General features: G+C 40.6%; 1 protein-coding gene across 2 annotated transcripts in view; it reads left to right on the top strand.

The window, feature by feature from the left end:
• The window catches only part of HSPA12A (heat shock protein family A (Hsp70) member 12A), an 86,752-nt gene that overhangs the window by 51,396 nt on the left and 8,836 nt on the right, over window positions 1-26,520 (top strand). For both annotated transcript variants that reach the window (XM_068688823.1, XM_068688824.1), the window contains 4 exons: window positions 968-1,084; window positions 22,659-22,830; window positions 25,614-25,700; window positions 26,263-26,367. In XM_068688823.1, the coding sequence (XP_068544924.1) occupies window positions 968-1,084; window positions 22,659-22,830; window positions 25,614-25,700; window positions 26,263-26,367 (481 nt within the window). The remainder of the gene's footprint in view (window positions 1-967; window positions 1,085-22,658; window positions 22,831-25,613; window positions 25,701-26,262; window positions 26,368-26,520) is intronic.

The raw sequence follows: 26,520 nt of genomic DNA, 5'->3' as shown, positions 1-26,520 counted from the left end.
AAAACACCTCCCTGTGACTTGTGAGTGCATGCTGAAACTAATCAGACAAGCAGTGTGAATGTTCCTCTGGACTGTAATCTGTCCGTTCCTGGTGCCCTATGTGGTATAAAGGTACTACTTTTCTACCGTGGATTTTTCAGCTGCAGCATAGCTAAGCAAACACAACACCTTGGCACAGCACACGCAGAAACATATTTTACATTCTAAAGGCCCGTTGTTCACCTTTATGAACCTTTCCCTGTTTGGATGGAGATTTAGATAGGACATATGGTAATGACATTTTACTTGGAACCTTTCCCAAAACATGTCAGTATATCACCTAATTTGCAAATGCAGTACAGACTTTCCTCTTTTTAAGGGGGGAAAAAAGGACAATAAAAGAACTAAACTACTCTTGAATGCTTGCTTAATGCAAAATTTTCAAGGAGCAACCAGTCCATTTTATTAAGGCTTCAACTGTAATTTCCCCTTGTTAACTGAGATGTAAAAGTTCAATTTAAAGGTGAGTGATGTATAAAGAAGGCATTGAAAAATCCAGATTGTAAAACATAATGCTCAACAATACCTCAAATATTTTTTTGTGTATTAATCAAGATGTAAGCATGAATTTTCAGGCTAACAGCAAATCCCACACTATGACTTAAGAACGTATATAAACATTCCATAATATTCAGCAGTACCTGAGCTGCTTTTGGAAAAACTGACTTTTCTACTTCATGTTAAGCAGTAACCTTTTCTATATGCCTCCTTAAGAAGGTGTCAACCCCAATCCTGGCTTTTGGCATGGTAAGGCATTCTTGACAGGTTGGCAGTAATTTAAATGTTTAGATTTATAGCATAGGTGTAGCAGCATACCAGGAAAAAAAAATCAGAAGAGAAAGTTTTTCTTACCAGAGCCAGCAGAAAATATTTCCTTATGAAGTTGCCACACATCATTTTGTATTCACATCTTTTTTCTTTTATTTAGGAGCTCAGTGACCAAGCAGGCTCTGATTTTGAAAACACTGAAGTAAGATGGGTCATTACAGTGCCTGCTATTTGGAAGCAGCCTGCAAAGCAGTTTATGAGACAAGCTGCCTACAAGGTAAGGTTACAGGGTGAATGTAAAAATGCCCCCTTTAAAGTCCTAGATGATAAGGTAAATGATAAAATGGTATTTGGGACCATTAGAATGAGGATAAACTGTATAAAAGTAGTCTAGAAAAGAATCAGACTAGAAATGTTGAAAGAGAAGGTAACTCTAGGAAGTTGTAGCTTCAAGTCATTTGTGTTCACATTTTAAATGCTTTTTTCTTTTCATTTACTTCTATATATTGGTGTCCCTCACTGCACACTCTGGTGTTTTGGTCATCTTGTACACTGTATTCCTGCTGAATTCAGTGCACATGGAACAGATGCAGTTTTGAGACCCAAGGGAAAGCTAAATGAAAACAGTGGGCGCAGTTTTGTTTTGTTATTTTCTTTAGGTCATCACAGGCTTTTATAGTAAAAAAAAATAAGGAAAAGTAGGGAAAGCACAGAGCATCCTCAGTGGGACTTTTTTTTCTTGTTCTCATTTTCCCACAGTAGAAACGAACAGACTGTGAACCGAATAGTCTGAGTATAAAATTAAATTCAAATGTTATTTTCACCAGTAAGATGTTTATCTGCATTTAACCCTTTCCCCTCTCTAGCCCCCCCCCCCAAATGTACACATTCCATATTGCATGTCCTTTATTTCAAATTCACTTTGCGTCTGTGATATACTAGATGTATGCATTCTTCTTTTCATCAGGAGACTCATTTTGCATTTTGTTTTATTTATTTTTGGTCACAGAGTTGCGTAACCCCTTGGCAGCAGATCTGTGATGCACAGTTTGTGAAATATCTACTAGTTCATGCGTAATTTGCAGAGCGCTCCTGGGAAGCACCCAGATTTTTCTAACTCTGTTTCTAACTATCTCTAATGTTGAGCAACATTTTTCTTAACAGTCTTTATTGTGGGATTGCTAATGCTAGTGCCAGAAGCAAAACACTCTTAAAGTTCTGATGGAAGGACACGGTTGTAGGTAAATCTGAAACACTAGAGACCCATTCATTATCTTTGTATATTGTTGTCTGCCTGCTGTCTGTGTGCATGTGTGCTCGTGAAACGGGAACTGTGACAGGAGCAGGGCAGGGCGAGGTAGATCTCTGGGCATCTCTCATTTGTGGCACAATGGAATGTTGTTGAGTAGTGTCTGTGTCTGTGGTTTTGTCTGTGATTGTGTTCTTTTATCGGCAAGCTTGTTAAAAAGCAAGGACTGACAAGGCTTTTAACTCGGTGTGTGATCAATTGCAGGAAAACGTAAGCATTTAGGGAAATAACTGAATGTTTACTTGACACACACGGGTGATATTTAAAGCAATGGGGATGAAGACAGAAATGCAGAAGACAGAGTTCTGTGTTGCCATTCAGTCCTTCAGATTCCTATTGCTGGATCCAGCAGAAGTTTCAGCCCTTGGTGCTAGCTATCGAAACATGCAAGCATCATGAAAAGCAGAGCTTGTGTTCATGGGAGTAATTGGAGCATTGAGAGAAGTATGAAAAGGCAGTGGTAGAGACTTTGTCGCTGGAAACACGCTCAGGGGCAACAACTAGTCTAAGCTGATAGTTAACTAGCGGGAAATGAATTGAGGTGTGGAAATTTGCTGAGGTAATCTGTGGCAAGTAACGTAGCTCCAACAGAATAAAAGTACTGATTATTTCATTCTTTGGTTGACAATGTAAAACCCAGCCTTTCAGGAATTATGAAAGGGTTGTCTAGTCAAATCTAAGTACTGCATGGAATTCCTAAAGTCAAGTGAAAAGCATTGTAGATGCTTTTCCAACCTCCAATTTCAGTGCATCTCTGACATCTCCTCATCACTGTCTTGCTTTAACAAACCATTGCTAGCCTGGCACTGTTGATCTGTTGGAGGGCTCCCACGGCTCCCCCTTCCAGTTGCTGTGTGGCTTTGTCATTTGAATGAGTAATCTGGGTGTTCCCTTCAGCTCACAGTTCTTCCTCTGACCTCCCATCCAGCCTAGCAAAATCTTGCTAATTCTGTCTGCACAACAGCTTTTCCTGTCCGTTCATACCGCTGAGCTTTCATCAAAGCTGTCACTGAGTTTGCATCTCTGTTATTGCAACATCATTTCCTTGGCTTTTGCGACTGTAATCTGGCCTATTTTGCATCCCTTCAGAATGCTGCTACCAAAGGGCTTTGTTGCTTCACATTTGATAGGGAATCAGCCTACGTTTGCCTCCATCTGTGTCATCTCAGACATAAGCTGCATGTCCTGGACACAAGCATCTATAATGCTAACGCATTTTTCTCCTCTGGAACATCCTCTGAAATGTCTTTTTTGTCACGCATACAAAAACTTGACCGTAGTTGACCTACTGAGATTTGTAAACTTCCTTATTGCTTCTTGCTGTTACCCTGCCTGCCCTACATATATCTCTATTCATCTATTGTACTTTTCTTATTCTTAATGCTTTATTTTTACTTTCCATACTTGAGTTGTTACCTCTGAAACTGGTATTTGTTTATCCTCATTTGTCTTGCTCTCTGGGACCGCCCAAAGGACTACATTTGGTAGATTGTAGAGATCTGCATGTCTTTACAACTCACTTTGTAATTCAAAATTGCTGTCTTCCCAAATAACAGCCCACAGACACTTCTTGCTGTGCTACTATCCAGAGAGAGTTCTAAAGCTGTGTGACACCTGCTGAGGTCTGCTCACACTGGGAGGGAGCTCTGTGGCCAGAGCTGAGGGTGCCATCTCTGTAGGATCCACTTTGGTTTAAAATTACTTTCCCAAAGGCACATCTGCAGATATTAGGGTGTTCATCTGTGTTCATTACATCTTGAATAATGACTCTTAGGTTGCATCAGTCAGCTTTCCCATTTTCTCTACCCATGAAGTATAAGGCATCATAAACAGTGTTAATTTTTCTTATTTCTGTATCCTTGTTCTTCTGTTTCAAATTCTTTGCTTTGGTGTAGTTCTTTCAGAAGTGCTGTATTTACCAGTCTTAGAAGGAATCCCATTCTCATGAAGAACTCTCATCGTGAGTAATTAATTCAAATCGCTGAAGTGTTTTCTTGTTTTGGAGACTTTGGCAGCACAATGCAGTTGGACAGCATGTGGGCGGACTCTATCCGGCTCACATGGGTGGGACCTGCCCTTTTCTTGTTCTTGCAGAAGGAAAGGCAGCCAAACGCACCTACCTGCACTGGGCCTGAGGTTTAGGTGCCAACATGGAAAGATGCTTTAGGCAATCTAAATGGCTTAGGCAAGCCCATGTCCTTCTGATGAATGTGGCCTGGCACTTACAGCCTCATCAGAGTTGTGTATGAATGTGGACACAAAACCAGGATCCCGCCTCTGTGTTATCTGAGGTCATACTGACACAAGAAAATTCAGTGTTAGTTTTGTATTACTGGGGGAGGGGGAGAGGAGTGCCCACTTATGGGAAGATGGAACTGAAAGTATTCAGCACTGTTTTAGTAGAAACCCATTGAAAGTTGGTAGATGTAAGTAGTTTGTTGTCTTGAGAGCACTTCATTGTCTTAATGTATTGCTATAAGCAGCACTTTCAGTCTCTTTTTCAAATGAAATTCAGGCACTGTAGATTGTTTATCAGAGGAACACAAGATCCAATATTCTTGGCAGACCCTTTCTTTTTAGCAAAGGCATTCTTCCAGCTCGTGTTTCAATACAAATTCTTTGGTCACAGTAAGTGTGGAGCAGAATCTGGAGGCTGGAATTTCTTGAACATGCCAATAGAAATAAAATTTTAAGGAAGAGTTTGGAGTTTGACGGGACTGTGTGAATGCAGAAGCTGTAAGGTAGGAAAGTAAAACACAATATACAAAATGCATTCAGGACAGACCAAATGAAAGGGAAAGAGTGCTTTTTTGTAAGCTTGCCTCAAATACCTGTAATCTTACAAATATCAGTCAGCTGGTCTACTTAGAGATATTATAGTATTTTTTTTCCTCTTAATATGAACTGTTGCTTTTGAAATGCAGTTCTAGAGCTCAGACGTAGTTTTATATTCCAATTACACAGAGCAAATAAAATTATTTGCATGGTAAGCTTGTATAAATAAGCAGACGGGAAGTCTAAGTTGTAGGATTAAGCACATGAGCCTGGAATTCTAGGGATTTTCCTTGACTGGCTCTTGCACTGAATATTTATTATATTTTCACATTAGTTTCATCATGGAATGAGCATGATGAGAATTATTTAATACATTGTTTTCTGGGCTTACATTGCAGAGATCAGTACTAGTCTGCTCTGTAGGAGTATTCAGAGAAAAATAAACACGTTTGGTAAAAGGGTAACGTGATGACACATGAAACTCCTTGCCAATAAAAATGTGGAATGTAGCATTTAAATAGCCATGTTGCCTTACAGAGCTTTGAATGAATTGTATCGTATCAAAAAGAGATGTTGCAGGGGGAAAAACAAACAAAACCCTCTCTCTCCAAAAACACCTGTCCCTCCATCTACAAAGCAAGATTTTATGATGGGGAATGGGAACAGTGAGCAATATGGAGAATACTGCAACGCCTTTTTCCTGTAAATAAATAGTACAGCCTCACTTGGATAGTGTGCGTATGACTGATGTTGCTTCAAAAGGATATTGCTGAACAAGAATAGATTGAGAACAATGAATGTGACAGCACACCTGGAAAGCCTGTGTGAGAACTGAGAAATCAGTTATAGAAAAGACTGCTGCTATTAAGCTTAAAAAGGAAACGTGCTAGATGTTATCCAGATACATCTTATGTTGTAATCTCCAATCAGAGTTCTCTGTAACATTCATTTGTTTCTGTACACAACTTCTAACTTTTTTTTTTTTTTTTTTTTGGTAAAAATAGCAGGAAACCCAGTTCTATTAAAGGCAACGTTTTTTCCTCTAAGTGATGAGAATGTAGAAGTCACTGTCAGGAATGAAAAGAGGTTGGGTGCTGAACACTTCTCCAAGAACTGATAGTTAAAGGACTGTGAAGGATATCCCAGCTTGTCACATTTTATGCAAAGGGTGAAAGTCCTCAAATGTCAGGATTTAACCAACATCCAAATGTCTATGATAAGCCTTAGCACAGAAAACAGTTTTTAGATTGTCCTGTGAAATGTCACTTTCTGGATATTGGAATATTTCCAAAGTGATGTTTTGGGCTACACTTCAGTGTGACCCAGTGTTCCTGTATACTGATGCTTACCATTTATTCTTATCTATAGTATTATTTTTTTGAAAAAGGGATGTTTTAGATTCTGTCTGTCTTGAAATCAGTTAGGAGGAGCAAGTAAGCCATGTCTTCCAGATGAAATGAGACTGGCTTAGAAGGGCTCACTTGGAGCTACCTACATGGGCTCTGTGTTTTGTAAATTTCTGCAGACTGTAATAAAAATAGCACAGCTTTTTTTTCTTCTTTTCCCCCCTCTGTTGTCTCAGATGTGCATATTTGTTCTGTCGTCAAATATTTCTAACAGAAATGAAGCTATCTTTTGGAAGGCATTGATTTTTCTTTCATTTTAGGGGGGGTAGAGAAGAAAGATGTTAAAATACTTACGGCCCTCCTAGCTTGTATTGCCGTGTGTGCTGTCCTCTGAAAGGGACTTTCTGAGAGGCAGGAAGCTGCAGACAATGGAGATGTCAGGACAAATACGGACACTTCCCATGGAGTCCAGTTGCATTTAATGAGAGCTGTAACGGTGTAAAGTAATAATATAACTGAGGAATGAGTGGTGTTAATTAAAGGACAGTAAAATGCATTAGTGGTATCTCTGCTGTCACTTAGTGCAGTTCTGCTTATCCAGTGGTGCGAGATGTGCTGTGCTTTGAGAAACCTCTGATAATATTGACCTAGAAGCAGCAGCTGCGCCAAGCTGCCCTGTCAGGATTTTCGTACGAACAGCAAGAAAAATGAGTTTAGGTCCCATTTCCACCATATATGGAGATGGTAGTGGGAGCAACGGCCCCGTGCCGGGCTATTTACGGATTCCTGAAGTAGCACCGGGCCCCTTGCCAGCATCTGCTACCTAAACCGCCCCTCAGCACAACGGAGAGAAGCAGCCTGCCTTGTAGGCCCGACCTACAGACACCAGTGAGTGATGCTGAGGGAAAAACCTGGTGACCCAAAGGTGCTTTAAAATGTAGGCTGTGAGCTTGGATGTGCTCCCACAGTTCGGTCATTTCCCCTCTTCATTTGATCTAACAAGACAGCTAGAGGGACTTAACCTGTTTGGTGTCTGTGAAGCAACGTGAAAATAAGCTAAGCTTCTTTAAGCGTTGTGGTTTTTGGGATGTAAAGCTTTTGCATCTGAAGTTTGTTTCCGTGTCTAGGGACAGAATATATTTTTGTAGTTTATCCTTGCTATAAACTGCATGAAAAGCCAATGGTGTACAGGCATAAGTAGCACTGGGAAGCTGGCGAGTTTTTTAAAACAACATTTAGTGGAGGCAGAAGTGTGCTAATGTATCAAAAGTCCTGAGTCCTTGTAGCTTCTGAAGTTCTCTGGAGCCTATGATTTCATTTTTGTGGTATTAAGATCCCCTTAATCATAAGGATTAAAATGTTTATGAAGGGGTATGTTTGGAAGGATTCTGCATCTTGTAGCTATGATTAATCAAGGAGTGCAAATCTACACAGTGGGAGCTCAGCACAGTGGGAAATGTGTACTAATTGATCTCAGTTTACACATTTTAATTACCCAGCCAGGTCCACATGAAGGCACAGGCAGTTGACAAAACCATCTGCTAATCCAGTTCTGTAAATTTTTTCTTCGCCACTTCTGAGTCACAAGTTGGAACTTTTGCAGGTTTTCTTTTTATTTTGCTAAGCAAGTAAAATAGGAGGTTTTCCTAGCACTCTAGGTCCACGTGGGTAGATGGATCTGTGCCTGCCACATCAAGTTGTATCTTCCTTGAGATACATAACATGCAGACCCTCTCCTCTAGCAGTTGTCCCTATGAGGTAGAATCTCCTCAGCTGTGTGAAGAAAGGTCAGTGCAGGGGAACATGTTTCTCAGGATCTTACAAATTTTCTGTAAGGACACTGAAACTGATGGAAATAGTGGGAAACCAGAGTCTCTCCTCCATCTTGAGGAAAGGCTGTGCTAGATGGGAGTTTCCAGTCAAAAGGCTTTAAGCTACAATCCGCAGGTTAGTAGGGGAGTGCTCAAAGTCTGCAAATATATGTAAATAAGTGTGGACTTGGTCTAAAATAAATGGGTAGGATTATTTATACTAAGTTCATAGAAAAGACAGTGAAGGAGGATAATTGATCGGTCTAAAAGACATCTTCGGTGCCAGTATTGCACTACAAGACAGAGAAAAGAAATAGAAGCTGAATGTGGAAACTGTGGTGAAAAATACTAAGGCAATATCAGAAAGCCTGAGGTAAATAAGATGCCACTACAGAAAGCTATAGTTAGCATATAGTTTTCTTGGCAAAACAACTCTCAGTAAGGGCCATTTGTGTCTCTTTAATAAAATCAGCCTGAGCCAGAAAGACCTAAAAATAGGTTATTTTGAGCAAGGGAGACAGACGACATAAAACACTACAAAGATACTTAAGCAGGAAGAGTTGGGTTTCCCTGTTGTGGTAACCAATGCATGCCTGTGGTACAAAAAGCATTTCTGCAATAACATAACATGAAAATTTGAAAAGCTTATGAGAATTTAATGACTCCATTTTTCTAATGCATGCTAGTCATAAAACTTGCAACTAATGTTCTCTGCACCTTGGGGAATACAATGTAGTGCAGCAAAAAATTCTTGATGATGCCACTTGGAGGTGTGCTTTCATTTATGGCATAAATAAATGTGGTCTTTGCAACAAGCATTTGGGGGCAGGCTGCAGCATCACCCTGGTGGACGTATGGACGTATGGACACGGTGCCATTGTGGTCCCATGTACCTTCGTGCAACCCCCACCTCAGCAAGTTGTTGTTCAGTGATGTGTGGGTCACCTTCAGTAACACCAATTTGGATTTATTTGTTGGCCTGATATCAGTGAAAATTTTGGAGGAATGGAAGGGCAAGGGCACAACATCAGAGAGGTTGTATAGCCTGCTGTGTAAAGAAATATATGGCTGGTTTCAGAGGCTTGCTGTCGTTCCTTACTTGCTGTCTTGTAAGAAAACCAGGATTCTTCCATGTAGAAAATTGTGTCTGCTGCCTGGGATTACATAGATTACGTGCTGGTGCTGAGGTTAGCATAAATATCTGAGTTGAAATCTGTTAAAATATCGCTTCACAGACACTTTTGAGGTGGATTTATGTGCAGATTGGAATCTTACCCTAAATTCAGGTATAGGACAGGCCTAGACTTCTGAAACCAAATGTGATTTACTTCCTCAAAGCCTGCCCATTCATTTCCAAACCACTGCACTTGGACATCTGCTCTTGGATTCATCTGGCCCACTTAAAACCCCTGAGTGTCCTTTCTCTGCAAACTACAGAACTCCTTCCTAGAAAAGTGAAGTGTAATTACAGGAGGACGTTTTTGGATTTAAGATAGCAAAAGAAGTAATCCTGTCATCATGTCATAAAGAAAAGGTAGTACTTCTCCAACTTTATTTCTGCCTGGGAAGCAGCTGCTTCTGGAAATTCATTTTCAGTGGGCATTTCTAAGGGCAATGAAGAACAGATCCCATTGCTGTGAATGTGCATGCCCTCACTTTCTGCCTTAATAAGGACAACACAATCTTTTTAATTGGGAGAGATTCAGGGCAATTGACTCTGCAGTCTGCCATGGAGTACAAACTGGCACCTGAATTTTCACACTGCTACTCCCAGCAGTTGGTAAAAGGCAGCCAGAATATTTCCTCTGTACCCACTGGAGGTGTTGTACCTCCTTCTAGTGAAACATTCCAGTGCAATGGAAGAACAGGAAAGCAGGAGGCTTATGACAGGGATACATGCTTTGTGGCTGCATCAAAGAGCATTAAGAATAGCATGTCTGAAGTTTTGTGTGCACTTATGTGCTGCTGAGAGGTGTGGCAGCCATCTCTGCACAGTCTATTGAAAATAGATGTGAGCTCTCAGAGAGCAATCACGCTTCCAGTGACTGGCTGGTGCAGATCTGAGCCCAAGCTCTTGAGTTTGCTGGAGTAGGTGCATGTTAGAAGAGTCGAGCTTTGTTGCATTTGTTGTGGAATGACTGAATTGGAGGTGGTGAAGAGCAAGGGCAGAGCAAGGGTAGAGCAAGTAGTACCTTTACGGTATATATCTAGATGTAAACATAAATTCTGCAGGGCCTTAGAACTGCTTCATCTCCTTCAGTCTTTTTAGCCCCACAGGGTCTGAAAGTTTCTTAGAGTTTCTTGTTGAGAGTCTGTCTGCAAACTTGTGTAAAAGTTTGTGACTCTCCACCTTCCCTTGTTCCTCGTTTGTGTTCTCTGGGCTTGTTGCAGATTTGGCTCTGAGTAAACGTGCTGCAGCAGCACAGTCACCTCCTCACCTCCTAAAGCTGTAGGGGAATCATACAGGCTTTGGAGGATTTTTCGGGAGATAAAGCTGTGGGGAAAGAGAGGAGTCAAAGACTGAGGGGGTAAAACAGTGGCAGTTTCTCTTGGCCCTCTTCCCAGACCCTCCCACAGGTGCAATACACACACTTCTCTATGCTTTTATCTCTTTGATTTCCATCTCTCACCTTTGCCAGAGCAGAACACTGAGACCTAAGGACTAGTCTCCTGTAAAATTTCTTGAAATCTATGAAATTTCTTCCTTGGAGAATTCAGCGTGGCTTTTTTTCTTCCTTTTTTTTTTTTTTTTTCTTTTCTTTGAGAAGTAAACAAATGACCAACATTCCTTCTAAAAGCAAAGATTTTTGTTATCAATGAAAGCATAACTTGAGGTTAAACAGCTTGCACACATTGCTGCCTGATTTGCTCATCTTCTGCATGGAAAGTCTGATAGGTGTAAAATAATTCAAGATTTTCCCAAGGGCCTTTTTCTTTGAGTTGTAGAACATGCCTGCTAGTTTTGGAACAGGGTGATATTCTGCTGTCAGGGTACAATTTTAAATTGTAAGTTTTCTGAGGTTTTTGAACTAAGACAAACCAGTTAAAGGACTTTTTCTGTCACTTTGAGAGGGGTGTTACAGAGAGGAGCCCTTTTTATCAGTACTGGTTATCCCACAATATGTTGTTTTCTACAAGAAGACATTTATCTTAGCGTTTTGACTAGAAGCATAGTCTTAATCCTTATAATACTTATATAGAAAATACTGTATTATTTCAATATTTTGTGGTTCTGTTAGCATCACATATAGGAGTTCAGCTGTTTTCAGTCCTTTTTTTGTTCCCACTGTCCAAGACAGCTCCATGTTTTCTTGACTAGTGCTTCATAGAGACCAGAAGCCCTTGAGACTGCCTGCTTTTCTTCCTTCTCTGGTTTAGGTGATGTGTTAGGAGTTTCAAAGGCTTGTATTATATCCTAGATTTAGTGCATTTTATTGTTTTATAAGTGAAAAAAGGGAAATAATTATGCAAAGTTCAGAAGGCCTGATAAGTAAGGGTTTTGACAGTGGAATCGAGCAGTGCTTACAGGCCCAAAGAATTCCAAGTTCAGTTTGCAAATATAATAAACTGTAAAAGTAAGGTATATGATATAAAGTATAGGTAAGACATGCACAGGTAAGGCATCCAGACAAGTTCTACTCATGGCCAGGTAACAAAAACCCCAAGCAAGATAAATCGAGGCAGTCTGACCATGCTTAGCAAAGGCATCTATCAGAGTAAGACAGCCCAGCCATCTGTAGCAAATTGCTGCATCTGATCAGTGACCACAGAAATGCAGAAGTTCTGACTGTAGCCAATACTACCTCACAAAATTCATTATTCAAAGAGCATGCTGAAAGTAAAAGTCACGCTTCATTACAGTTCCAGGTGCCACATTTATCTTCTTGCTTTTCAGAGTGAGATAATGCCATGGTTTCTGAACAGCTGGTATGAGGGACCAGCATTACAGGCTGTACTTTACTTCCTATCATAGGATTAGCTTCATTAGTAATTTAGTAAACAGAAATGAAATATCAGATGGATTCTGCTTTGGTCCAAAACAGCTTGCTAAGTAGCATGATCTGGTGTGTGTATGATGGATAGCCAGCCTTGATGTTTTAGAGTCCCAGCACCTGCCATTCCAACAAATTCAGTAATAGCTCCGTTCTAAACCTGTACTTGAATATTGAGCTGGATACTCAGAAATTGATGTGTTTACTTTAGTGGATTGTTTCACCAAATTTGGCCTGAATTATTTGTAAAATGCTATATGGGAAGCTTCTGTGATTCTGTGAAGCGATATAAAAATATATATGAATACAAAATAATTGAGCTTCAAGATTTGTATTCTTATGCTTTTAAGAACAAGACCATATGTCCTCTACAATAAAATATAAGAAAACGAATTAATTAGAAATTGAATTTCCCTCCCCGAAAAGACTCTGGACTGAGGTAGAATGTTGGGGAGTTAAATTGTATTAGTCTTTTAAACTCAACTTCTGCATTCTCGATGCATCGAATTGATAGTTTTCTGTGTATTAAATCATTTTTTAAAATGGTCTTAAAATGTGGTTTAAGGCTCCAGGATCTCTTAGGACAGCAGTGTTTTTTATGTTTTCAGACATAAAAAGTGCAGCCTTCATATAAAAAAGCATAGTGCAAGGAATGTTTCCTTTTGATCCCAGGAGACTCTCTAATTGCAAAGATGACAGAATTTGTACAGAACTCTGTGAGGTCCTGGATAATTGTGGGCTTGTTACAGTGAGAATCAGTGAGTCTGATTCTGCTGTTGTACTGTCAGATCCAGAAGGCTTTCTCTCAGGGATACGGGCAGGGGTTTGATGCAGCATTCACAAAGAAAAGAAATGAAAAAGGGTGTAGGTCTTTGGAAAACACTCAGACCAGCAGTGTTGGTCTTTCTCATCATATGGTATCTGCACCATTTTAGAATCATAGAAGCATTCATTGGAAGTGTTTGGAGATCATCTAGCCTGACTTTCACTTGAAGCATGGATACTGCCAACAGCAGGTCAGCAGTGACTTTTTTTAGGCAAGTTTTAGAAAATCTCCTAGGACATAGATGTCTCTCTGGGCAACTGTTCCAATGTGGCATCACCTTCGTAGTGAAAAGGGCTTTTTGGAATACGCAGTTTGAACTTTGCAAGTTGCACTATATTGCTGTTGAGAAAAGTTTTATTAGGCTATCTCTAAATGCCCTTCAAACAGTTGCAGGCAGCTATTAGGCTGCTCCTTGACCTCCTCTTCACCAGACTAAATAAACCCAGCTCCTAAAGTCTCTCTTTACAGAACGTGTTCTCTTAGGAGCCCTCCTTGAACCCTCTCCAGCTTCTCCACGTTTATCTTGAACTGATGGGTCCAAAAGTGCTCATTTTATAACCTTTACAGAGTTCATTCTGTAGCCATTACTCATGGAAATTAGTAATTGTGAATACGTGCTTCATTGTTACTCTTCAGTTTGTGTTTTAATTGAGGGCTGTAAGTGATTCCAGTGGTTTCTTTGGGATTGAGAACAACAATAATAGTTCACACAGTGATTATATATTTTCATCTCAACTTTTTGAAGTTGGTTATCCAAGAGTGTCTTCCATGACAAACCTAAGTAATCAAAAATAAACATAAATCTAAACCTCTTACCCCTTCAACAAGCATACCCATGCACAAGCTTGTTAATTTATATCATTTGGCAATGTTCACCAAACCCGTTATAAGTGTTAATAAACCTGTTGTAAGTGTGCAAGTGTGAGGTACCTTACCTGCCCTGATTTCCAGCAGGATAGAGGATTTCACTGTAAAAATTCCTTCACAGGAGTTCATAGCTTGTGAGTTCTACCCTTGAAGTGAAGGCTGTAGGAAGGCCGTGAATTTTCTGTGGATTAGCTGCTGTGCAAGAGCTTCTTGTATAGGCAGGCACTAGGAAGGCATAAAGCACTGAGAAGCCTACGCTTTGGTATTTTAAAAGCAAGGGAAATTTGTATAAATATATAGTAACAGTTTCTGCTTCATCGAGGCAGAAAGGAAGATATGTGGGTCCTCAAAGAGAGGTCTCAGTAGAATCCCAAAATCCCAAGGACCGTTTAAAGGCCAAATTACACAGGTTTGTCTTTTTGTGTCTTTCACGTTGCTTACTCACTTACGTTAGTGCAAAGTGAATAAATGAGAACTATTCCAGGGGTCTCTTAATTTACAGTTTTGTGCCCCCTCCATTGAACTGATTGGCTTTTAGGTTTGTCATAACTTGTACTTCCTTTATCTGCAAAGTGAAGTTTCTAATGTTGTCACCATAACCTGAGATTTCACTTATGCTCTCTCAAGCAGTTTTCTCACCAAGAGATTAATATCTCTGTCCTGGCACTTAACTATGCAGATGGGGAAGCTGACACAGAAAGAATTCTGTAGCGTGATAATTATTCGTTATGTTTTCACTGTATGTTTATTTTTGAACTGTAAAATATTATCAGTGGCACCAGATTAGACTAGGACAAAGGACAGCCTGTTCTACAAACCTAGTTTTAGGTCAACAGACAGTAGAGTGAAAATATATGCATTTTTGTACATACGTATGCATGTATAGCAAATGACGTTGAAGTGAAAGCAAAAAGGTCTTGGTTCTGTAAAGCATCAGCTGTCTCTGACATTATAAATATCAGATCTTTGTAGGATCAACCACCACCAGTGTCGACAGTATTTAAAAAAGCGAGAGGAAAAAAGAAGTTGTTTCTCAGTTTTCATCTAGGCTCTTAAATCCTGAGGATGAACTTTCCAAGGGAGTGGAGCCCCCAGCAGCTCTTCCTCCTGCCTTTGGAAAACCCAGTCTCTTCACTCTTCCGTGGTCCCTAAGAGGAATCTGGGTCTTTCCTCTTTCCTCTGTTGAGCAATTTTAAGAATCTGTCTTTGCACAGATAAGTTGTCTGAGCTACTAGGGCTGCCTGTCCTTGCTCTGTCGTGTTTATTCACAAGTTACTTATTGTCCTGCTGTATTCTTGTTGTTCTGAAGACTAACGGCAGAGCACTGGTGTATGTGATGGTGTAGGAACTTTCACACCCTTTTGCTAAAGATCCAGCAAAATTGGATGAACTGTGCTTTCGATGCAGCTTTGTGACATCCACTAGCCCCACTGCCTGCTGACCCAGCTCCCCCGTACAAGCCTCTCAGCGATAAAGCTGAGACTCTTTTCCAGTGTTGTTCATCGTCTGTCCTGGCATGCTCTGCCTGTGTAATTAGATCTCAGTCATTTATTTGTGACATCCCAGTTTGATGCTACAGAACTGAAGAAAGCGTTAGCTGGTGAAAAAGGAGGAGGATTAGAGAAGAGCTCACTTACAGAGGCACTAAGTGGCTGGTTTTATCATGAACCTGTTAACACAATGAACTGATTAGCTTAAACAGTGTAAATTTCACAAGGCTCTTAATTTCCAACTGCTGTTTTGTGTTGCCTGGATTCAGTCACACAGTACTTTCTGCATGCAGGCTGCACGATGCTTAACTTGCAGTCATGGCTTTCCTATTGTTACTAATTATAATAAATATCTTGCAAACTACAAAAATGTTGATGCTAATTCACAGCTTCTGTTTTTCTGGCTGAATGATGTTGTCCTGCAGGGCTTTGTTGCCTAATGAACCACATTATCTTTACAGAGTTATTTCATGGGATCCAACTTCTAAAATTTGTCTCTGAGGCCTACAACTACGGCTTTAGTGATATAATGGGTTTGAAATATTATTTCTTCCACCCAGAAGAATTGATCATTACACTCATCTAGTCTACAGGGCTGCTTCAAAAGTGATTAATGTACATGGTGGAAAGCTGAAAGCTGAATAAGGACCCAAGGCTGGGGTAGCACGAGCTTCTGAAATCAGTGTCACCACTGAAGCCATCCCGCCATGGACCTGGGATGTAGCTGTCCCTGCAGCTCTTGCACGTGCTAACTGGCACATGAAGAAATAAATGTTTGCTCTGTATTGGGTTTACATGGCAAGGCTTTGGTAGCGGGGGGCTGCAGGGGTGGCCACAGTGAGCAGAGCCCAGCAGCTGCCCTGGGTCAGAGCAGAGCCAGCTCCAGCTGCTCCAAAAGGGACCTACCAGTGGCCAGAGCCAAGCTATGAGCGAGCCATGCAGACTCTTAGCCATTTCTCTTTTATAGTTTGAGCCTTTTTTCACAGGCTTTGCTGAGGTTAATACACGTTTGCACCACTTTTTGCCATAATGATGCTCCTGATTTTATATTACCTATGGACACATTTCAACCATTTGAGGCTTTTCTGCATATGTTCACCATTCTGGCTCAAGAACCATGCAAATCTAGTCCTGTATGTGTGCAGTAAAATGCATCCTTTCTTTCTATTTTTATCATTTCATATTTCCATCTCCCCCACCTCCCATGCTGCAGAACATAATCAAGGCAGTGCTGTGCATTTCAGAGATGAACAAGTTAAGACTCTTCTGGTGAAAACTAGCATGGATCCACTGTGGGACCTGTAATTTGGTCCTTAACCTGATGTTTTTTTCCAATGTACCTATAGTTGTTAAAATGCCATAGATATATTCCAGGCTGAGCAGCTTGGTGCTTCGAAAGACAGGTAGTTTGGTCAGAGTGGGGACTCCAGCTCTGAAGACAGTGGTGCTGATGGGATTCTGGAAATGTGTATTCAGCTGTCTGTGTCTAGAAAAGCTCAAAACCCAACTTTTTGGATAATGTTTAAGGTCTTGCTTAGAATTTGGGGTCATGCATTCTTGTCCATCCAGTGTCAGATCTGCAAGAGTAGCAGCCTCGGATCTGACCCCAGCTTCAGAGAGGTTTGACAGCTGTGCTGTAAACCTCCATACAGATCAGGGACCAAAAAGTCTACTTTTTGTTTAGCTTAGCTCAGATACATCCCTTTTAGATGAAGAAAAAATTCTGGGAAGTCAGCAGAAGACAGTGCAGGATGTTTATCACTGCTGTTGTGCTCTGTGCTTTTGTTCTGCACGTTTGGCCCTTTCTGAAGCTCTGGTTCCCCAGGCAGGCTGGGTCCGTGCAGCCGTGCTGTGAGTGCGTGGGCCTGCCTGTGCTACCACACAAACTCGACGGAAGGATAAAAGCTTCAGAAATGATTGAAAGTGGGCTGGTGTGTACAAAAAAGCAAGCTTATACGCTGTCTGACAATGGAAAAGGCGCAGTGTGAGCTGAGAGCCTCTAAGCCCTCTCATCAGTCAGCAGTGACATTTCAGAAGTTTTAGTATTCAGAGTTTGGCTCTAAAGCTTTATGAGTAAAGAGGAAATGGATACACATGAGAGAGAGAGGGAGAGAGGATTTCCAGGCAGGTGAAGCTCAAGGCAACAAAGATGAATACAAAATGGATGGGACTGACTCCAGTTAACATATTATTCTATTAATAAATCAGCATCTTAAACTCAACAGATGGAGTACTATTTTCTGTATGCAGTTTTTTTTTTGTTTGTTTGTTTGTTTTTTCCCCACTGATTAGGATGTAAGTGTCAGTTCTTTTAAGAACTCTTATGTAAGGCATATTCTTTTTGTTACGGATCATAATGGTTGGATATTCTTTTTTTTTTTCCTTGTTTGCCTGTAAAAGGATGCCTAATGTATCTAATGTAAAAGGATGTCTAATATATTCCTTTGAGGGGAAAAAAAAAGTCTTCACTTTATAACCTAACTAAGAATCTAACTAACTAATTTTCAGTAGTTTGAAAGAGAAGTAATAGTACATGTGCTGTGTACCTTGTCTGTGACTGTGTATTTGTGGATGCCCCATCTCTGGGAGTGTTGAAGGCCAGGCTGGATGGGGCTTTGAGCACCCAGGTCTGGTGGGAGGTGTCCCTGCCATGGCAGGGGGGTTGCAGTGGTCAATGAGGTCCCTTCCAACCCAAACCATTCTGTGATTCATTCTGGGATGTTTTCTTACATACTCATTCTATGGTCACCTCTGTGTAAGTGTAGCCTAATAGAGTGCAGCGAACAGCAGTCTTCTGCTAGGCAGTGTTAGAAAATACTGAACGGTAAATGTTGATGCTTCTGATTATGGTGGCTTTCAGAGCTTTTCATTTAGCCCTACCTCATGGCTTTCATTGCACCTTTTAAAAAGGCTCAAACTACGTGTAATATTCTACTGTAACACTGCCTTTAAGGCCACACGAATTACAGTACGTGTATTTATGAAAATAAAAAATGATGAATTGCTGTTTTTCATTGGGCATCATGGCATACAGGGCTGGGTTTTAGAAATACCATCTTTTAATCTGTACTAATGATAATTCTGCACACTGAATGTATGTAATTTAGCTCTCTGGAAATGTTCAGACTGCTATACTGAGTCACAGTCCAGACCTCAGTATTGGCTAATTTGAGCTAGGCTAACACTTGGCACCGTGCTCTGCGCAGAGAATCAAGAATGTCTCTGTGGTCAGCTATGGCTCTCGTGCAGTGACACATCTCTGGCAGCAGCAGCAGAGCTAGCGTGCCAAGTTAGGAATTCACCTGTGTCTGGATGGCAGGGTTGTGCATGCCCCAGTACTTGAGGCTTTGAAGCATTCTGAGGTTTGCTGGCGATGATGCATCTTGGCAAATGAACAGCAGTGCACTAGCACCAGCTCAGAGACCTGTTTATGCCAGAGTAAGTAAAAGTCTGGAAGTCCCTCTGTCCAAGTATGAAATCCTAGTGCTCAGACAGAGAGCTTGGGGCACCATTTCTTTTCATCTTCTTCTTTGCTTCTTGCAGATGTATATAAATTGCAGCAACCTTCTGGAAAGATTTTTTAAGAACTTTCTGATGCTAACAGGATTTTTGTATTTCCATGGTGGGTTTTTCACTTTTGCTGTTTTTGGGAAAACTGCTGTCAGCTTCCTTCACGTTTCATAAGTGATGGTTGGGTTTATACTGCTAGCGAGGGAGATTTCCTTATCAGAGTACAGGCAGGACGTGGGTCTGTTACAGAGCCTACAGAAAGCTGCCATAGGCAAAAGCTTTGTAATACATCAGTCCCACTGCCAGAATAATCTGTGTAATGTTAAATCCTGAGATATTGCTTAGATCTATCCTGATCAAGCCTGTTAACTTAGAAATCTGCTCTTACTTGCAGCAGGACTTGGACAGCAGTGGGCATGGGCATGCAGTGAGGCAGGTGGAAAGGAACAACAGGAAAAGATAGGAAATTCCCCAACTTTTACAGTTAAGATTTTTAGTGAATGCATCACCATTTCTTCGTGTTGACTGCCTGCTGTTTTCAGTGCTCTTTCTCTGCAGTTTTCCTCCCATCCCTTTCCCCTCAGCTGTAGCGATGAGACAGATACAGCCTCATATGCCTTCATCTTCTTGGTGCTTGTATTCAAGTGGTTGCATTTCTCCATTCCTCCCTAGCTGTGTGTGTGTGTGTGCACATTTCTTTCTCATCTCTCCTTCCCCCATTCTGTGCTCTGTGTGTATGTATGTATATATATATATACAGTGATGTGCTGTCTCTGCTGATCTATGTAGAAAAACCACATACACAATGTATTTTATAACGTCAGTATTGGTCTCTCTATATGTGGGTATGCATATTTATTTACATATAAAAATACGTATGCAGGATGCCTAGTACCCTGCACTGTACACAAATCTTGGTATGGTCTTTTTTTTGAGTGGAAATAGTGCATTCTTCACTTCTACCTGGCCCATCAGACTCTGTAAGGAAAGATTTTTAACTACAACAAAAAATGGCTTCATGAAATTCTGTTAGGATCAGCTGTGCTTTGAACCATTAAAAACTGTCATTTCTGTTGAATGTTTTCCTCAGGAGATACTTGGAATATGTTAAAATAATATCTAGACAAAAAAAAGTAGCAAGAATAGCATCTGCTGTACTTGGAGGACTGAGAACATGGATCTGAGTCCAAGCTGCAGGTCACTGCCTACCCGTACTGATGTGCAGGCTGCAATGTGAAAAGTTCATGGTGCAGACTACTGCTGAAGGAGGGGAGAAAGCAAATGTTATCATTAATAGTTAACTGTTTTCCTTTAGCAGAACCAGTCTTAGAAATATATAACAAAATCCCCCCTAGAAAACACTTTACATTTAATATAATCTTACTTCTTAGTTAGGAAACACCAGTGCATTTCCGATGTGTGCAACTCAGTTCTCGTCACCTCTGCAAATGCTTTATGATGCAGCCTTTGGATTTTAATACCCCTAGCAACAAACTATTTTTTTTTCCTTACAATGTGGTTATCTCTCTTACTGCACGTTAGACACAAGACTGAAAATTGCTTTGTCTGTGCTGCTAATCTATGGCCAGTACATGGAGCACACTGAGCGTGCTGATTTCATCCATGTTGCTGGCTATTAAAAAACACTTGCTGCTGAGATTCAGAGCTCTCACAGGACCTGGTAATGGGTTTTATATATGTGAAAACTGCAGGAGGGAAGCAAGGAACTATTTGTTCTCCATGCCCACGTTGGATAAGGCAAGAAGTGCTGGCCTTAAAATTGCAACAAGAAAGATTCAGATGAGACTTCTGGCAAAACTTTCCAAAGGCAAGAGCAGTGAAGGACCGGGGTAGTTCGTGTGAGCAGACTGCACATTCTTGGAAGTTTTTAACAGCTTAGATAAACATCTGTCAGGAATGGCCCAGAATTGATTCATATCTTGAGTGGTGCCCCTTCCAGTGCTACAGATTGAAGTTTTTTGCTTAGAGGAGCTCATCTGGAGATAACTGATGTTGAAGTGAGCTGGCATGTAGCCAGCCCTGCTTGTGCCTAGTACATCTGGACTGCTTGGAAGAAAGCTTGGGCTTGTAGCAAGGCACAATCCAAGAGCTTAATCTTCATCCGCAGTACATCTCCAGAGCTTTACCTATAAGCCTGTGCCTGCAAACATGCTTACATTCAAGTGGTGTGATGGCAGGGGAGTCTGGCTTGGACCTCTGCTTGACTATTAGCCTTTTTATATTTGTTAGGATTACTCTGGCTGCTGTAAACCTGCATTTTCCAAATTTTGAGAGTTTGGTTGCAAGCGTTCTTTTCAACGTAGTATTTTTTTTCCAATATGTTTTGCCACATAGATACCAAGGCTTGATACTCTCTTGTATTTGCACAGTATTTTCCTTCCTAGGCAGTTCCATTAATTTCAGCTTTTGCTGTTGACTACAGTGGATGTAACCAAAGCACAAGGTTTTGCCTAGAAGCAATAAAGAATGTAAAGTGACCATAATCCCGGTCACAGAGTGTGCTTTTAAAATCATGAGCACACATTGTTATAACCCTTACTTTCTTATTTTTGAATTCATTCGTTGTAGTTTTTCCTCTTTTGTTATCAACAAGGAAGATGCTTTCTATAAAAATGCATCTCTCTTAGTATTGGAATGGAAAGGGAAAAAAGAGTCAGTAAGTACATGTGAAGAACAATTTTATGTCTACAAGTTTTACCTCAGTGCTGCTTTTCGACTAAGCTTTACTCTGAGTTTCTAGCTGCAGGTATAAACCAACCAGCAATTAGCAGAGCCCGCAGTGTAGGTGTATGAAGGAAATGGAAGTCCAGTCCAAGCTAACAGACTTCCCATGTGATCCTGCTTTCTTTGGGGATGCTCTGAAGTCACCACAGTGCATGTGTATAAGTTGAAATGAAGGTTTGCTGGAAAACTGACAATGGAATTAGAAAAATACTTGTACCTGTATTTGTTTGCTAGCATGCTTTACTGATCAGGCATTTAACTGAAAACCAACAGCATCCAAAGGAAAAGTTGGGCAGAAAGAGTTGAAAGATATGATGATCTTTTAACAGAAAATCATATGAAGTGCAGGAGAAAAGAAATGAAAATACAATTCTGCCAACTGCTTTTTGCTGCTGTTCTCTAAGCACAGCTATGGGAGTGATGTGGTTACGTGAGAAGCTGTGGCTTCTTGGAAAATCTTTGTCTGAAGACTGAAAATCCAGAAAGCAAACAGAAAGGATGGCAAACATTAGTTAAGAGTGTTTTTAGGCTTCTCATTAGTTTTTTAGGGAACTTGCCCTATTCTATTCTGATTCCTTGAAAACAGCATTTTGGAGCTGTTATAACAAGGAATGTACTTACAATATGTTTTGGAACAGAAAAATGATGATTTTAAGCCTATATATGCATAACTGGCAAAGGATATCACATATTCCTATAATCTACACGGTGGGGGGAAGGTCTGTGTCTGCTTTGGCAAGGACTATATATATCTTAAATCCTCTGGGACATGAAGGAAGACATACTTAAAATATCATGGGGAAGTGAGGTCAAAGGTATTATTTCTTGAAGGAGGCTGGGGCCCCTCTTAGCAGGCAGATTCGTGTGTTGATTAGGTTTTAGGCCCTTCAGCCCAGGTTTCAGGATGCCTTTCTTCCTTTCTCCCTGTCAGGCACACAGCTGCTCAGTTAGCCAGCATGGTAAGTGCATGCCTCCTTCCCTGTTAGAGCCTGTGAGTTGTGGCTATACGTTGTGGGCAGGACAAGTCCCAGCTCAAGACCTTTAGGCAACAGCAGAAGCTTCTTTGTGCGTTGAACTTGGAGGGCTGACCTGACTGAAATCATGAGCGGGGAAATGCTTGTTCACTTGCTGTAGGTTACGGGATTTCCAGCCCACTTATCTGATCAATTCTCTCTCGCAGGCAGGAATGGCAACTCCTGAAAACCCCGAGCAGCTGATCATTGCCCTGGAACCCGAGGCTGCCTCTATCTACTGCCGAAAGCTTCGCCTTCACCAGATGATAGACCTGAGTAGTAGGGCGCCTGTCAATGGCTATAGCCCGAGTGACACAATTGGAACTGGATTTACACAGGGTACTACTTCTATTAACTCCTTAGTTTCTTACATCTAAGTTTGCTTTGTCCATGAGGGCTGTTTTCTAACCATGTCTTGTTGTCTCTGCTGTCTTGAAAAGTTTCAGGCTAGCATCACTTTGCTTTATATACGCTAATTTGCTGTTTAGGGTAATTAGGCAAGTTCAGGCATTTATCCAGCAGACATGTTTGCACATGCTTGGATTTTAGCATGCAGGTAGCTTCGCTGCCTTGTCTATACTGGGATGTTGAGGGAGGTTAGGAGAGACATAGTATTTTCACATCAGTATTTTTCTGCCTTAATTAAAAGTAATACTTCACATTGGATTATTTTTATTTAACTTTGTTGGAAACAATTATGTGTTCAATTAGCTGCATTATTGAAGCAGTGTTAAATTACTGGATCTCACTGAGACTTTTAGTCTGAGGTGTTCTTCCAGACTTTTGGCAGATGCTTTATGATATTATCTTTATGAAATACCATTAAGTACTTCCAACACTCAGCAGAACACACAGTACTGGAATACAGCAAGGAATTTATCTACATGTGTAGAAGTGAAAATAGATACAGCAATTTTGATGTATTGACCTGTGATCTGTTACTCATATCAGTGTTTAAAGATTGAAGATTGATTTACAAAGATTTTGGGGCATAGTATCCTGTCTAAGATTGGAAGGGGGAAAAAAAAAAAGACAATAATGAAACAATGTGGTGTCATTTTAGCATAGCATATTTTCTGTCTGCATGAATTGTAACAGTTGCACTGATACAAATGCCAGTGTGTCAATCTATCCCAGAAGGAATTTTTCAGAATAATTTGCATTTTATCGTATTTACTAGGTCAAAACAATACAGGCACATGGAAAACTGTGCCAGTAAACCTATTCCTGTACTTACCAGATTGCCTTTTTTCTTAGGCCAAGTCATTACCTCGTTTTCTCATGCCTTGCCTCTCCCAGCTAGCGCTTGTCAGATGTGTTCAGTGTTATGGGGGCCTGTGCCGGGCACAGGGCACAATCCCTTCAGGGGCCCCACACGTTCTCCCCCCTCCTTGTTCTCCTTCTGAACTACTCCAGTTCCATGAACTTGCTTGCTACATGGGGATTTGTCTCCAAGAAAATAAATAATCAAAAAAAAAAAAAGCTTGTTTGGTTAAGGTTTTGAAGCTGGACAGAATCTGGCAGATGTGGGTTTCTGCTAATGGGTACCATTCTCTTTCTTGACTTTGTAAGGTAAAAGCTATTGGGGATCAGAAAGGTTTCGTGTCAAAATTAATGAAAACAAAGTTTGGAGTGAATTAATTTGGGGTTAGAATTAAAATTTCATAAAGGCATGGCAGGTACCCAAGACAAGCTGAGAACAGCTTAAGGAGAAAGCCCTTTAAATATAAACAGAGAGAAGTTCTCCAAGGACTGTATTATTGCTGCGAAGCCAAAACAAAAATTTTACTGTTCACAGTAGCCAGGGTAACTTTACTTCAGTTGTAGCTAAAGACTGGCTCTTGTGTTCGCTTTTAGCCCACAGAAGGGAATGAAAGGACTCCCATTGACTTCTGTGGGCTCTGTGTCCATTGCTTGGACATACTGCTTGTTCTGTCTTTGAATCCTTTGTCATTTAAGCTGCTGGTGTGAGCTGGTAAGTCAGTACCATGAGGCTAACAGCTTGCCTGCATCATAGGGTCTTCGTGGAGTGGGCATGGGTGGAAGCCTCTGGTCTCTTCCTGATGATAGGCACTGTAGAAATGAGAAGCAAAATGCAGTCAGTGATTTGCCTGTGTTATTTTCAGAAAGAATGATGTCTTCGTATATTACAGGATATCTCGGTTCCTCCGTAGTATTTTAGAGAAGTGCCTTTGAATGGAAGTGACACAGGAAATTATTTTTTTGATTGTCCAGTTGCACAGGTTGTTTAAGAAGTATAATAGCAAAGGCTCTCACTATTCCACTTTCTCATTGTTTGCATCTTTAAATGCCTAAGTAGAAATTAAGTCTTGTAAGTTTTTTATTGTTATAATATTACAGACTATGTGTTATTTTTAATTGCTATATATTTTAAAAATGCTGTGCAAGTGTCCTGTATATGTTTATAAAAGGCCAAATCTTAGTTATTAGGACAAAATTTAATTGGTTTGCTTATAGAAGAATGGCAGTGCTTTGCAGGCTGTCACATAAACCCAGGATTTCTTTAAGTAAAGGTTGAAACAGTTACTGGTCTCCTGATCTGTCATCTGCCTGAGTTACTGGAGGGTCAGGCTTGATGATCACTGTGAGCCTTGAGAAGCTCTGAACCTGTGAAGCAGTGTTTTCAGATGCTTGCTTTGAGACAGGCAGATGTCCTGAAAGGCTCCCGAGACGTTTTTGCCGGAGCACCCCAAATCTGTCGCCCTGTAAATGCTGGCTTTTTGCTGTGAGGAACAGCTAGTGGCGGAGCAGGGCTGCCGCCTGCTGGTTGAGTGTGCTCCCAAGCCTGGCATGTCCCATGCCAAGTAAAATAAAGGATTATGAAAAAGGACTTGTCTGTGGCTTTCATACTAGGTCATTTTTTCTAATCCAATGTGTATCAAGGAAGAAAATAAAATCCAAAAAATGTTTTTTTTTTTTCCTTCTTTCTAGGAGCAATGCTTTAATGTTCCTAATTCTAATGCAGTATTTCTTTTTCCATTTGTTTTAAGAAGTGATACATAGAGATCTATCAACATGCTTGTACTTGTTTTCTACAGCATATTATATCAACTTATTCATGATTTCTTATACTCGGTAATTTTCTCTCTGTCAATGACTAGCTAAGGAACACGTCCGTCGTAATCGACAGAGTCGCACCTTTTTGGTGGAAAATGTCATAGGAGAGATCTGGTCCGAACTGGAAGAAGGTAGTGTCCTTTCTTGAATAAACTCTGCTCTCACGGGTTTTATATTGCAGGCAAACATTGTGTTTCCCACAAATCTGCTGTGTACTGCATTGTTCTACGAATGATTATAAATAGGAAAAGAAGCAAATAGAAGTGCATGCGTGGCTCTGAGTTGCTAAGGCTGAGCTGCAGTTCTGTATCCTCTAACAAAAAAGAGTTTTTTTCAGGAGATGGCAGAAAGTAACCAAGGTTTTAAAATACAAAAAGAATATTTCCTCAGAATAGATTTTGTAAATACACTGTAGTATAAATTTGGTAACCCCCTAGAATGTACATCAGCAGCACGAGCAATTCCGCTAATATCCAATTTTCATCTGTGCTAAGCCAATGGCTTTTGACACTCAAATTCTGTATTTATTATCAATTGCTGCTAATAAATATCAAGTTTTCAGTGTAGACAGTCATAACTTTCCACAAGTCATTATCTCTTATTTTTATCATGCCCCTGAGAAGTTTTAATTGCAGTATTTTGTTGTGATAATATTAATGTAAATGTCATTTGCCTATTCCTTTGTCAAACCAGGAGACCGGTACATCGTTGTTGACAGTGGAGGAGGAACAGTGGATATGACTGTCCATCAGATCAGGCTTCCTGAAGGACATCTTAAGGAGCTATACAAGGCAACAGGTAGGTGACACTTCCACTGCTCACTTCATTTATATATTTTTTTGACCTGTCAGTGAAGGAAGTTCATGTCTTTATTATTCACTACATTTCACTAAGTTTTTCCTGGAATCAGCTAGCATTCAAAAGTAGTGTAACCTAATTGTTGGTCAGCAG

This window comes from Anas acuta, chromosome 7 (genome assembly GCF_963932015.1).
Source record: "Anas acuta chromosome 7, bAnaAcu1.1, whole genome shotgun sequence".
Taxonomy (NCBI): Eukaryota; Metazoa; Chordata; class Aves; order Anseriformes; family Anatidae; genus Anas; species Anas acuta.
This window is presented reverse-complemented; position numbering and strand designations above follow the sequence as displayed.